Source organism: Alligator sinensis, unplaced genomic scaffold (assembly GCF_000455745.1).
Source record: "Alligator sinensis unplaced genomic scaffold, ASM45574v1 scaffold78_1, whole genome shotgun sequence".
In the NCBI taxonomy this organism is placed as follows: domain Eukaryota; kingdom Metazoa; phylum Chordata; order Crocodylia; family Alligatoridae; genus Alligator; species Alligator sinensis.
Window position 1 is genome coordinate 640,531 of NW_005842171.1, and position 13,577 is coordinate 654,107.

Consider the following 13,577-nt stretch of genomic DNA (forward strand, 5'->3'; position numbering starts at 1 on the left):
GGCCATAGGGTATAATGGGGAATCAATTAAATATCTATAACTTTGTTGTTTCTTTGTCCAATTTGGATGAAACTTGCAGGGGTGGTAGCCTCTACTGAGAACATGAAGCCTGACAAGTTTCAAGAAGATCGGTGTAGGGGCTCGGGGGGAACTGCACCCCAAATTCTTGGAAGCAAAACTCATGCCATGTGGATGTGTTACACCACAGGGGGGGTGAAAACTGCAGGAATGATAGCCCCTGAGGCCACAAAGCCTGCCAGTTTTCAAGAAGATAGGTGCAGGGGTGAGGGGGGAACTGCACCCCTAGCTGCTGACAGGCATAATCAACTGCCCCAAGACACAAAACCCAGACTAAGGAGAGGAAATAATCAATACAGATAATCAACTGCCCCAAGACGGAGACAGGCACTTGCACAAGCACCCATGTCACGAGTTTTGCCTGTCAGCAGCTAGAGGTGCCGGGCCCCAAGAGCCCATCATATTCTTATGGATGAGTGTGCCCAGGGCACCACAGGCCCATCACGCTCCCATGGATGAGAGGCCCCAGAACCCACCCTGCAGCTATCTCTTTGACAGCTGGCAGGCTTTGTAGCTGCAGCAGGGGCTAGCAGGCCTGCAGTTTTCACCCTGCTGCGCTTTAACACACAGTGTCACCCATGGCACGAGGTTTGCTTGTCAGCAGCCTGAGGCCCCCCCAAACCCCTGCACCTATCTCCTTGAAATTGGCAGGCTTCTTGGCCTCACTAGGGACTACCACCCCCGCAGTTTTCACCCCCCATGGCATAACACATACACGTGACATGAGTTTTGCTTTTAAGAATTTGGGGTGCGGTTCCCCCCGAACTCCTGCACCAATCTTCTTGACACTTGGCAGGTTTCATGTTATCAGCAGAGGCTACCCCCCCTGCAAGTTTCATCCAAATAAGAAAAAAACCAACAAAGTTATAGATATTTCATTGAGTCCCCACTATACCATATGGCCAGATCTCCGAGGCAGCTCCAAAGCTTTGGAGCCGCTTCGGCCGGATAGAAGCGGGAACCTGGTCCAGACTTCTGGATTGGATTGCTGGCATCCGAAGCAGCTGGATCCGAAGCCGTATCAAATAGCTGCCTACTCACACAGGTCTACAAGGCACCTGCATTATCAGGGCTGCTCAGCACCACAAAGCTGAGATGGGGGGAGGGGGGTGCAGCTGCAGCTGGACCCAATGTCCTGGTGATTGAAGGGGATGGGGGAGCTCTGAGTTTCCATGATAAAAAACACAAAATCAAACACCCAAATGTATAGATATTTAGAATTTATTTTATGATAATGACTGAGGCACTGATAGGCTTCCAAATTGCTTTAAAATTGTAAATATATCAATAAAACATTGTGTGGCATTTCATTTTAATCATGGAAAAATGCAGATTTGGAGGTTTCTAATAAAAGAATTTGGGATTGTGCATTTTTGTCAGAGAACTTGCAATTTTTAACAGAGAAAACCAGGATCCCTGCTTATAACCCTCTAGGCTAGAGAAAACAGCCTCATGTCATTAAAAAAAGATTATCAACTTTTCACTGGAATACACTTTTGAGCAGGTGGCATTTCAAAAAAGTAGGCATTACAAGAGTCTGCTATTTTAGATAATCATAGAATCATAGAGAAGTAGGGCTAGAAGGACCTCCAGGGGTCATCTAATTCAGTGGTTCTCAACCTTTTTTGTATTGGGACCCATTTGCCAAGATTGATGGCTTGTCCCGACCCATGCACCCCTGGTCCTGCCGCCCAACCCACAGCCCCCTACCCCTCCTGGGCCATGCTGACCCCTCACTCCTAAGCCTCAGCCCCTTCCCACCCCCCACCAAGCCCTGCTGAAAGGGCCCCCCACCTTCCCAAATCCTGCTCAGGCCTGAGTGCCATGACTGCGGTGGCTCCGGCTCATGTGGGTGGCAGCGGAGTGAGGCTGGAGGGAGGAGGAGCAGAAGTCTCTGGCACACCTGCCCTGGGCTAGGGTTCATGTGCTGTGCCAGGCAGCCTGGTCATGGCCCTTCCTGCCAGTCCAGCAGTGTCTTCCAGCTGCCCTGCCCACAGACCCCAGCCTTGGTATCACCAGCCTGGCCATGCAGGTCTGCTGTATCCCTTCCCCTGATGAAGCAGCAGGAGCTTTCCCCTCTGCTGTCCTTGCCCTGCTAGAGCCTCAGAGCCCAGCCACCTTCCCTCAGTGCCAGCAGCTACCTGCCCCCAACCCCCCCCTCAACTGTCCCCAAGCCCTGGCCCTCCAACCCCCACTCCTGATACACTTACCTTCCCCTGGCTGCTGGCTCTGGCCCTCCAACCCCTGCTCCCAGAACCCTGCCTGGATGCTGCTGGCCATGCCCCAAACAGCCCCTTGCAGGCTGGAATGCTGCCAACCTGCAAGGGGAAACCTGTGCTTTCACATGTTTTTCTGGCACTTGCTCACAACCCTTTGAAACATTCTTGTGACCCACTTTTGGGTTGTGACCCATGGGTTGAGAAACACTGGATCATCCTTAGCCAACCCATCCCATATCTTTTTTATGAATATGATGCATGTATCCTCAATGAACATCAGCAAACAGTGACAGGCTGGCAAGGTTGACATACATATACTGCAGAACAAGCCAGTTTTTTCAACCCAAAGATGGGAATATACTGGGTCTGGGTGATCTATGGTCAGAGAGATTATGTTTGGGTAATGACCTATCCATATAGAAATCTTTGATGTATTAACCTATTTTCCTAAATGCTGTGTTCCTAATGATTGCTACATTTTAATGCTTAATGAAAGAAGCTGTGTTTTTTTAGTTCTCACGTCAACTAAAGTCGGTGAAGTACTTTGGCATCCTTTAAAATGCATATCAGATACCTACAGATGTATAACAATAAAATTGTTTTTCTCTAGTAATATTATACATTTTGATTAAGAAACATTTTCATTTAGAGGCCTTAATGCCAGTGGTTGAAAACCAACAGATAAAACATATGAAACCATACTAACATTGTGCCTCTGTTTAAAAATCAATTAAAATACAAAGTAAGCAGCAATCAGTTCTGCAAAAACTATACTTGGCATAGCTTCAGACATGCATTTTACTGTATGTCAAACAGTGCAACAAACATTTAGATGTCATACAGATCCCTGTCATTTAGATGTCTTACCTGTTTCACCAGCGGGAATATTTGTTTATTATATGCATTCTTTCAACAATTCAGAAACCATTAAATTTCACTATCTAGTACATAAGATATTTTTTTCTGTGAAAGATCTTTGTTTACCATGATAAATGTGTTACCAGAAACAAAAGCAAACGTATCCTATGGGATTCTAACTGCACAGAGTACAAATATTTATTATGCTAGCCAAACCTAAAATCTACAGTTCTATATATGTATCTCAATGCTTTAATACATTTATTGCCAGGAGACAGTTTTGAAAATAATTTCCTCCCTTACACAGAATATGGCCACATGTAGTTTGAGGGTTTTGTTTGCAGTTTTGGGCTCCAAATTTTGAAAAGGACATGGAGAAATTAGACAGGTCCAGAGGCAGGCAACACAAAAGATCACAGGCTTGGAAGGCAAATCAAATGAGGAGAGGTTGAAGGAAATAGGCATGATCAGCTTGAAGAAAAGGCACTTAAGATACAAGATGACATGGCAGTATTGAAATATCTGAAGGGTTGCCATAAAGAGGAGGAAAAACAAATTTTATTTTCTTGCTGCAGAGTAGGATGTGGACCGATAGCTTGAAGTTGCAGCAAAGTATGGTTAAATTGGTGTAACAGTCCCTGGGGCTCCTGTTACTTTAAGGAGAAAAGCTGCAGCTGATAGAGCCTATGCAGCAGAATACAGGCCAGAAACAAGAAGGAAGGCAGTAGAGAAACACTGCTGCCTAGGCAGGGAGCTGCTCATTAAAGTAACGGGGTGCCCTTGCAGCCTGATCAGGAGAACTCTGCTTAAGACACTTGTTGCAAAGGTAGCAGCCAGGCAGTAAGACAGAAGGGCAGAGCCTAGTTTGTGCAGCTGGGGTGCTGCTAGAGCAGCAATCACAAGCTGCCATGGAAACCAGCCATCAGGTCATAAGGAGAAACTCCTGTGGCTGGCTGGGACACCACCTAATCTGAAGTGGGAGGGTTTATAAACTACCTAAACTTAGAGCCTGAGCCAAAAAAAACAGTCTGGCCCTGCAAGCTTGCACCCAGGCAGGGCAGAGACAGGGCCTGGGGGCAAGCCAATGTAGGCTCAGAACACAGTGCTCAAGGCAGGCAGACATTAGGGCCAGAAGGCCAAGAAACAAAGTAAGAAGGACTAGGGCTTGAGCCCAGAAGCCAGGCCCAGAAGAGTGGGCCTAGGCTAGAAGGCCCAGTGAGAGTAAAGGGGTGGAGTCTGGGAAGGTTGAAGCCCCAGCAAGGAAGAATGGCTGAATAGTAACACCTGAGGCTTTGAATACTTCTTAAGGTTGCTGATGCCCTGGTGGGCACAAATGGGCCAGGACAGCCTGCTTAGCTTGAGAGCCAGATGGAGACCATTGAGATTTGGAAGGGACCTGCTGGCTGTCAGAGGAATTGAGGCTTACTCTAGGACCCATTAGGTGGGCTCCCTTTCAATCAGGCAAGTACATCAAGGCATGGCTGGTGAGTGAGGAGGGGAGGTTACCCTAGAGCAGGAGCATGGCATGGGTTGTGTGACCACCAGGGATCCTATTCTCTGATTAAAAAAAAAAAATCCCCTATTTTTGGATTTAAAGAAGTAAACATTCCACACTTTTTTGTGATCAAAATGAAATGTCACTAATATATAAATATATAAATATATCTATATATACAGCGGTGTTTCATTTTAATCACAGAAAAATGTGGATTTTGGGTTACTTTTCTTAATCTGAAATTTGGGGATATATTTTTTTTTTTAAATCAGTGAAAACCAGGATCCCTGGTGACCACCAAGGGCTGTCACAGCTGCCCCTGAGGCTCAAACCTTGCTACAGTTAGAGATCTGGAAAATCTTCTTCACTGTTAAAACAGAGAGGCAGTGGAAGACTGCCTAGGGAAGTTCTGGAATCTCCATCACTGGAGGTGTTCAAAAAAAGGTTGGATAAGTCTGGGTCAGGGATGGTTTAAGAGTAGTTATGCCTATGCAGTAATATGGATATTTCCTGTGCTTTCTGGGCTTTGCTGGATGAGGCCAGGAAATTTTCCCCACTCCTGCTGCTATATGTGTTAGCAGGAGGTGGAAGGGAGGGGAAGGGGGTTATCTTTCTTGGAAACACTAGGTGTTGGCTGCAACCAAGGCTTGAGAAGTTGACTGGGGTGTGGCCAATGGCCCTACTGGGACTTCAACCCAGAGGTTTCTGGCTAGAGGGTCTTCTCTCTCTGCCCAGAGCAAGACCTATCACTAGGATCAGGAAGGAATTTTACTCCATGGTCAGATTGGTATAGCCTGTGGGGGTTTTTGCCTTCCTAATAGGGGGGAGTGAAGCATGACCCTCTTCCTTGAAACTTTGCAGCAGAAAGACCCTGGCCACCATTGTCTACCTGCTGTACCTGTGGCACATTAGGGTACTATGTCTCGTGGTTGTGTCAGGGTTGATTGTGTCATTTTGCTAATAGGTTAGACAATGGATTTGTATAGGATAGTTTGGATAAGGATGATCCTACCTCAGGCAGGAAGTTGGACTAGATGACCTCTGAAGGTCCCTTCCAGCTGTTCTTTTCTATGATCCCGGTATATTTAACAAAAACCACTTAGCTTACAGGAAAACGTCCAGGAACAATCAAGATATGATTAATACAATACTAATGGCTCTGACTTCCACTGGGATATCCATTCGTGGGAGAAAAGATACTAAAATAGCTTAACTTTCAAGATTAACGCAACACAGTTTTCATGGCATATAGATGTAGTAGCAATTGCATGCTTTTACCAACTGCAGATTTATTTGAGATGTAAATATAATTAAAAAAAATTTGTTTAACCTCCTCTAACTAAATGATCAACTGATAATCAGAGATCCTGGTTTTCTGTCATAATAAAAAAAATCCCCAATTTTCAGATTTAAAATAGTCCAAAATCCACGTTTTTCCATGATCAAAATGAAACACCACTATTATATATACTTATCATCAGAGAAAACCAGGATCCCTGCTGATAACACAGCAGCTTAGACACAGATGTTACTGGGAACCACTCCCCACTCTCAGAGTCCTTTGACGAGGGGGGAAGGAGGGAAGTCCAACCAGACAACACAGCTCACCTGAAACCCTGTGCTAGGTGGGAGGGAGCACCTATGAATGAGCAACTAATTGCTTAATTGATGAGCCATTAGATTGCTCACTGTTTTCCTCTTGGGCTATGGGCACTAGTCCCCCTCACCCCTTCCTTGCCCCTCCCACCTCCTCACCCCTCCCTCCCTCCCTGCCCTGCTGCCTTCTGATCCCTGCGGCTTCCTTTCCCCACTTCCCTGCCAGGCTATGCCTGCCCTGACCTAAAGGATGACTAGTAAGTTAACTGGTTATTACTGCACTTATCAGTTAAACACACGTATGATTAATTGTTTTAGCTTTCACATCCCTAAGACTTATTCATCACTTGACAAACTATATTCAGAGTAAAGAACATCAAAAGCCTTCCTTTTGCACTATTGCATTGCTGGATACTGAGATCATTGATTCATAGCTGACAGGTCAAATATATGGCTCATGGGTTAGATCCAGCCTGCAAGGCCATATCATTTGTCCTGCAGGGCTCCAGGAAAAGCAGGGAATTCAAGGGCTGGGCACAGGGGACAGGGCCTGATTCCAAAATTCAGGGTATGGAGGCCTGTTAGGGCAGGGGTGGGCAAAATATGGCCCACGGGCCACATCCCACCCACTAGGCAATTTCATTTGGCCAGCAGGCACCCACCAACTAGTTGTACCCCGCCCAGCCCACATGCCTTGCACCCATCTTTGTGGGCAGAAGGGCCCGGCCCTGCCTAGCCAGAACGCAGCTTCCAGGCAGAGCTGCTCTTGCCACTGCTTCAGTTGCTGGGGAACCTGCTCAGCTTCCCTTGCGTTCTTCTTGTTCCAGGCATCAGGTAGAGAAGTGGCGGGGGTGGGAGCAGAGGGAGCTGCAGCTGCGCGGGAGCGCACAGCATGGGGCTGGGGCTTGTGGCAGCACAGAGCCCATGCCCAGGGTGTGAATGAGGGAGGGGGTGGGTGTGAGGGAGGGCGGTGACCCCACACATACTCCCCACCATTGTGCACAGCCAGTGGCAGCAGAAGCAGCAGGGGTCAGTGCTCATGGCCTGTGCAGGGGCTGCCGTCTGGCAGCATGCAGCTCTGGCCAGCACTGCATATGGTGGTGAGGAGTGCAGCCTGGCTGGCATGTCTCTACTGTGTGGGACTCTGCTCATTGCAAGTGCAGCTCCGGACACTTGTGCCCCACTGAAGAAAGCTCTACACGAAGCGGGGGCTCACCTCCACTTCTGGTGGAGTCCCAGGACCTGCATGGAAGAGTTGCAGAGGCAGTCAGTTCCACTGTGCTGGGCTTCCCTCAGTGGTGCACGAGTGTCAGGAGCTGCACGTGCACCATGTGGAGCCCCATGTGATAGAGGCGGTCTGGCCAGGCTGCACTCCTTGCCACCATGCGCAGTACTGCCTGGAGTTGTGCGCCACTGGGTGCCAGCGCCTGTGCAGGCCATGAGCACCAGCCCTCTGCTGCTGCTGCTGCTGGGGGTGGGGGCTATGCACCACTGGGGGTCCTTATACCCCCTCACCCTCCCTCACACCCCACAAACACCACATACCCATGCCCTGCCACATATACACCCTACTGCTCTCTCTCACACCCCCCTCACAAGTTCCCCCACACACCCTACCATACACACACACACACCCCAAACCACACACAACATACAAGAGTAAGACTTTATTTTTGAGTTATTATGCAATCATCTCTATATACAGTACACAGACATATCATGACAAAAATATTTTTTGGAATAAAATTTAAATCTTTATAGTAGGTGTTTAGCTCTTAGTATATGATCTAGAGCCAGAGAAAAACCAAGATGGCAACCCTCCCTTCCCAAAAAGAGTACTTTTGGGGCAAGGGGGGGGACTTCTCAGTCCCAAGATGGTGACCAGGGGGTGGGGCAGCTTTCAAGGGGCAGAGCTACCCTTGCAGTCCTCAATAGCTCACCAAAGCTCATTAAGCGGCCCTCCAGCCAAAATAATTGCCATCCCCTGTGTTAGGGATTCAAGTTAGTGGCAGAAGGCAAGCGACAATTGTTAACTCATGCTGCTCCCTGCCACTGCCAGAAGTAGGTCCAGACCCAGCCTGCAAGGAACCTTGCAGGCTGGATCTGGCCTCGGGGTGGTGGTGGTGGCAGAGGTGAGGGGGAGGGGGTCAGAACAATTTGCCACCCTTGATCTACAGTGTTTTTACAGCTTCTTAACCCAATGACCAAATCTCTCACCTGAGTCAGCAGAGTTCAGTTCCTGATTCTTCAGTCCTTCATGGACTGCCTTTGAAGATAGAATTCTGAAACGATAAAGATGGCATTGGGAAGAGTGCAAGGATGAAGAGATTTCCATACACCAATTGGTTAAAGGCTTGCTCTTATTCCGCTTTCAATTTTGACTTTAAATAATCTATTCTAAATCACAGTCCCCCCTTTGTAACATCTTCAGCTCTATGCTGATCTTTTTTTACATGCAGGAATTATTGGTCTGAATGCAGAAAGGCCAAATGTACTGACCTAGCCCAGAGGTATCAAAGTTATCTGGCCCTGCCAACCAGATGAAGGTCACGGGGTCAGGGGTGGGGGGGCAGTCTATGGGCTAGATAAGTCCTACAGACTGGTCCTCCATCCTGGAGCTAATGTGTATGGCTGGGCCAGCATAAACACTGCATGAAGCGTGTGCTTCAGACTGGCCCTGTACCCTATGTGCAGCACATGTTCTAGCTCCAGCCCCTTGCAACACATTCAGTATGCTCCTGCCATGGCCATGTCCAGGGCATATGCTGCATGTGGCATGTGGGGCTGTTCTGGGGTATGTGCTGCATGAGGTGCCACCACCAGCCTGGCCCTGTGCAATGGATGCAGCCCAGCTCAAAACACATGTGCCACATGCACCACATACCTGTCCTGGCTCCACACAGCACACGCTAAACTGGCCACGCAAGCTCCACATGGGTCAGGGCTGGTGCATACTGCATGCAGCATGCAGGCCTAATCCAAGACCCACAGGCAATATTATGGGTTGAATGATAGGGCTCCATGGGCTGTATCAAAGCTGGATTATAATCACTAAAGCAGTGATTCTCAACCAGGGTGCCAGGGCAGCCTGGAGTACTATGACATCCTTTGGAGGATGTAAAAGGAGATTCCCCAAGCAATCAGTGAGTGAGTAAACAGGGGCAGCAAATAGGGTAATTTGCAAGCAGTTTGCTGGGATCGAGAAGAAGAGGATCCAGGTGCCAGATTATCACTCTGGGAAGGTAAGTGAGCCAGAGCTGCCTGTGTGTTTGGTTTGCTGAGTGTTTGGTCATGTGCTCTGAACAGTTGGGTGATTGCTGCCTGTGTCTGATAAAAGCACTACCAAGGCAGTGGAGCTAGTCCAGGACTGGGAAGGTGTAAGATTAGAAGACTCCCTATGTGACCAGGGAGTCAGCAAACAGGGCAGTTTGCAGGTCAGTTCTGAGGTCAGTTTGCTGCCCCCCTCTTTGAAGGGGATCCTTTAAAGGTAGGGGTTTTCAATGTTTTTGGGTCAGTATACCCCTGGCAGCTGGTCAAGAAGGAAGGAGTCCCCTGCCGGCCAGTCGACGAGTGGCGGGAGGTTGGGGGGTACCCAGCGGCTGATTGGTGACTGTGAAGAAGTGTCAGTAGTGGAGGTGCTGCGTTAATGGCAGTGGCGGTGCCCCCTGCTGAGTACCCCCCTGAGGCCTTCCCAAGTACCCCCAGGGGTAGTACTCCTGGTTGAAAACCCCTGCTTTAAAAGGTAAGCTCTTTAATCAAGACAATTTAAAACCCATTGTTTAATTAGAGTCCAGAGCAAGGGGAAGTTCACTAGGAAGCATGCCCTGAAACTCCCTCTCACCTTCTTTCGCTGTAATCTGAGTCTGAGAAAACAGTTTACCAGGGAAGAGAGAACTTTCCAGTACTAAGGAGCTGTTAACAAACCATTACAGGGGAGTTTGCTAGGGAATGTTGGCTTGGAAAGAGAGGCAGAAAGACACAGGAAGTAGATTAAGAGACACAGAAATGGCTGGAGGACATCACAATACCAGAGCCACACAGTGGCAGAGGTGTTGGTCCCTGCAAGACCCCTCATCATCAAGGCTTATACCCAAGTCTGCGTTTGGTGTTGTGCAGACTGCAGGTTCCTTCCAGTGACAGCCAGGTGGGGGAGTGCCTGTGATGTGAGTGGTGCCTCCTGGTGGTGTCCCTCAGGGAGCATGCAAGAGAGCTACAGGAGGTGGTGCAAGGTTCCAAAGCATCCTCTGCAATGAGGACTTCATTGATTCCATGCTAGAGGGGAACTCTTAGATTGTGGAGGAAGGACTGCGAGAGGCAGCACTAGAGAAGGAAGAAGACATGGATTCCCAGCAGGGTGGAAGCTGGAAGCTTGTGATCTCTGGCAGCAAGCAGAACTCTTCATCTCCATCTGCAGCAGTTTGCCTGGAGATCAGTTGTGGAGTTCTAGCAACAGATGAGTAGGAGTATATTTGTGTAGGCCAAGCCAGGCATCCCCAAGGTGGGGAGGATTGAGACCATTGCAACCAAGAGGAAGCAGTGGGTGGTGGTGGTTGGAAATGTCCTTCTTCAAGGGTCAGACACATCCATCTGCCAGCCTGACCTGTTGTCTCAGGAGGTCTGTTGCCTGCCTGGAGCCTGGATCCGAGATATTGCAGGATTACCTAGACTCATCCAGCCGTCTGACTACTACCCTATGCTGCTTATCCATGTGGGTACCAGTGATACTGCCAGGGGTGACCCTGAGCAGATCAAGTGACTACTGAACTTTGGGTACAAAAGGTGAAGGGGCCAGGGGCTCAGGTGGTCTTCTCCTTGATCCTTCCAGTCAAGGGGAAGGGCCAGGCAGGAACGGATGCTTCCTGCAGATCAATGGATGGCTACACAGATGTTGTTGCCAGCAGGGCTTTGGCTTCTTGGACCATGGGATGTTGTTTCAAAAGAAGGATAGCCAGGAAGAGATGGGAACCACCTGACTAAGAGAGGGAAGAGCATCTTCGCAGACACGTTCACTAACCTAATGAGGAAGGCTTTAAATTAGGCTCACCTGTGGATGGAGACCAAAAGCCCTGAGGTAAGTGGGTAAGCAGGTAACCTGGGGGTGACATTCTTTCTCATTCTTCCTGAGAAAGTAGGGCAATCCACTAGTTGCCTCAGGTGTCTGTACATGAATGCATGGAGCCTGAGAAACAAGCAGGAGGAGCTGGAATTCCTCTCAAAGTCACGGAATTATGATGTGATTGGAATAACAGAGACTTGGTGGGATAGCTCACATGACACTGTCATGGATGGGTATAAATTGTTTAGGCATGGGAGAAGAGAAGGAGAAGTTGCACTGTATGTAAAAGAACTGTATGATTGCTCAGAGCTCCAGTATGAAAGTGGAGATAAGCCTCTTGGAAGTCTCTTGGTTAGGGTCAGAGGGGAGAGCAACAAGAGTGATATTGTGGTAGGGGTTTGCTATAGACCACCAGACCAGGAAGATGAGGCTTTTTTCAGACAGGTAGTGGAAGTTTCCCAGTCACAGGCCCCGGTTCCTATGGGAGATTTCAATCACTCTGACATCGGCTAGGAGGGCAATACAGCAGTGTACAGGCAATCCAAGAAGTTTATGGAGGGTGTTGGGGAGGCCAACTAGGGGATGTGCTCTTTTTGATTTGCTGCTTACAAACAGGGAAGAATTGGTAGAGAACATAGAAGTGGATGGCAACTTGGGAAGCAGCGACCACGAGGTGATTGAGTTCAGGATCCTGAGGAAGGAAAGGAAGAAGAGCAGCAGAGTAAGGACACTGGACTTCAACACACTCAGGGAACTGATGGGCAGGATCCCCTGGGAGGCCAGTCTGAGGGGGAAAGGTGTCCAGCAGAGCTAGTTGTATTCTAAAGAAACCTTACTGAAGGCAGAGGAACAAACCATCCTGATGCATAGGTATACTAGCAAGTATGGCAGAAGACCAGCTTGGCTTATCAGGGAAATCTTTAGTAAACTAACACACAAAAAGGAAACTTACAAGAAGTGAAAACTTGGACAAATGATTGGGGAGGAGTATAAGAGCACAGCTCGAGCATGCAGGGATGAAATCAGGAAGGCCAAAGTGCAATTGGAGTTAAGGCTAACAATGGACGTGAAGGGTAACAAGAAGGGTTTCTACAAGTATGTCAGCAACAAGGGGAAGACCAGAGAATATGTGGGACCCTTACTGAATGGGGGAGGTAACTTAGTGACAGATGATAAGGAAAAAGCTGAAGCGCTCAATGCCTTTTTTACCTCAGTCTTCACAGACAAGGTCAACTCCCGGATTACTGCACCTGGCAGCACAGTTTGGGGAGGAGGTGAGCAGCCCTTAGTGGTGAAAGAAGAGGTTAGGGACTATTTAGAAAAGCTGGATGCATACAGGGGGCTGGGTGTGATGCACCTGAGGGTGCTGAGGGAGTTGGCTGATGTGACAGCAGAGCCACTGGCCATCATCTTTGAAAACTCGTGGTGATCAGGAGGGGTACCAGATGATTGAAAAAGGGCAAATATAGTGCTCATCTTGAAGAAAAGGAAGAATGAGCATCCAGGGAACTACAGACCTGTCAGCTTCACCTCAGTCCCTGAAAAAATTGGAGCAGGTCCTCAAGAAATCCATTTTGAGGAAAAGGTGATGATTAGGAACAGTTTGCATGGATTCACCCAGGGTAAGTCACACCTGATCAACCTGACTGGCCTCTATGATGAGATGACTCCTTATAGGAAGTGAGGGCCTATTGCAGAGTGGGTTACCTTGCAGCAGTCCAGCATCTAGGCAACAGCAGTAAGCTACCATGAGATGAAGCCAGGAATCCTAAACAGAAAGTATCTGAGGAAGTCATTTGACTGGAAAGGGGCAGGGCCTGGGAGATATATGCCAAGGGCTGAGCCAAAGCAGTCAGTCTGGCCCTACTGGCTGAAGGGGAAAGACCTTCCAAGCAGAGAGGCTGCAGAGGACTGCCTGGATGTCTCCTGAGCTCATAGGGGCCCTGAAAGTAAAGCTTGGATGGCCTGCAGGGGAACATGACCAGAGTGAGGCAGTCTATAGATTCATAGATGTTAGGGTCGGAAGGGACCTCTATAGATCATCAAGTCCGACCCCCTGCATAAGCAGGAAAGAGCGCTGGGTCTAGACCCCCGGGATGACCTTATAGACAGCCACAAGGTCGCCTCTCAACCTTCTCTTGCGAAGGCTGAATAGATCCAGTTTCTCTAGTCTCTCCTCGTAGGGCTTGGTCTGTAGGCCCTTAACCATACGAGTGGCCCTTCTCTGAACCCTCTCCAGGTTATCCGCATCCCTCTTGAAGTGCAGTGCCCAGAA

The 13,577-nt window shown here is 48.7% G+C and overlaps 1 protein-coding gene across 6 annotated transcripts in view; it reads right to left on the reverse strand.

Moving 5' to 3' along the window:
• SFMBT1 (Scm like with four mbt domains 1) overlaps window positions 1-13,577 on the reverse strand; it is a 169,711-nt gene that overhangs the window by 28,272 nt on the left and 127,862 nt on the right. For all 6 annotated transcript variants that reach the window (XM_006025869.3, XM_006025870.3, XM_014520970.2 and 3 more), the window contains one exon: window positions 8,464-8,528. In XM_006025869.3, coding sequence (XP_006025931.1) covers window positions 8,464-8,528 — 65 coding nt within the window. The remainder of the gene's footprint in view (window positions 1-8,463; window positions 8,529-13,577) is intronic.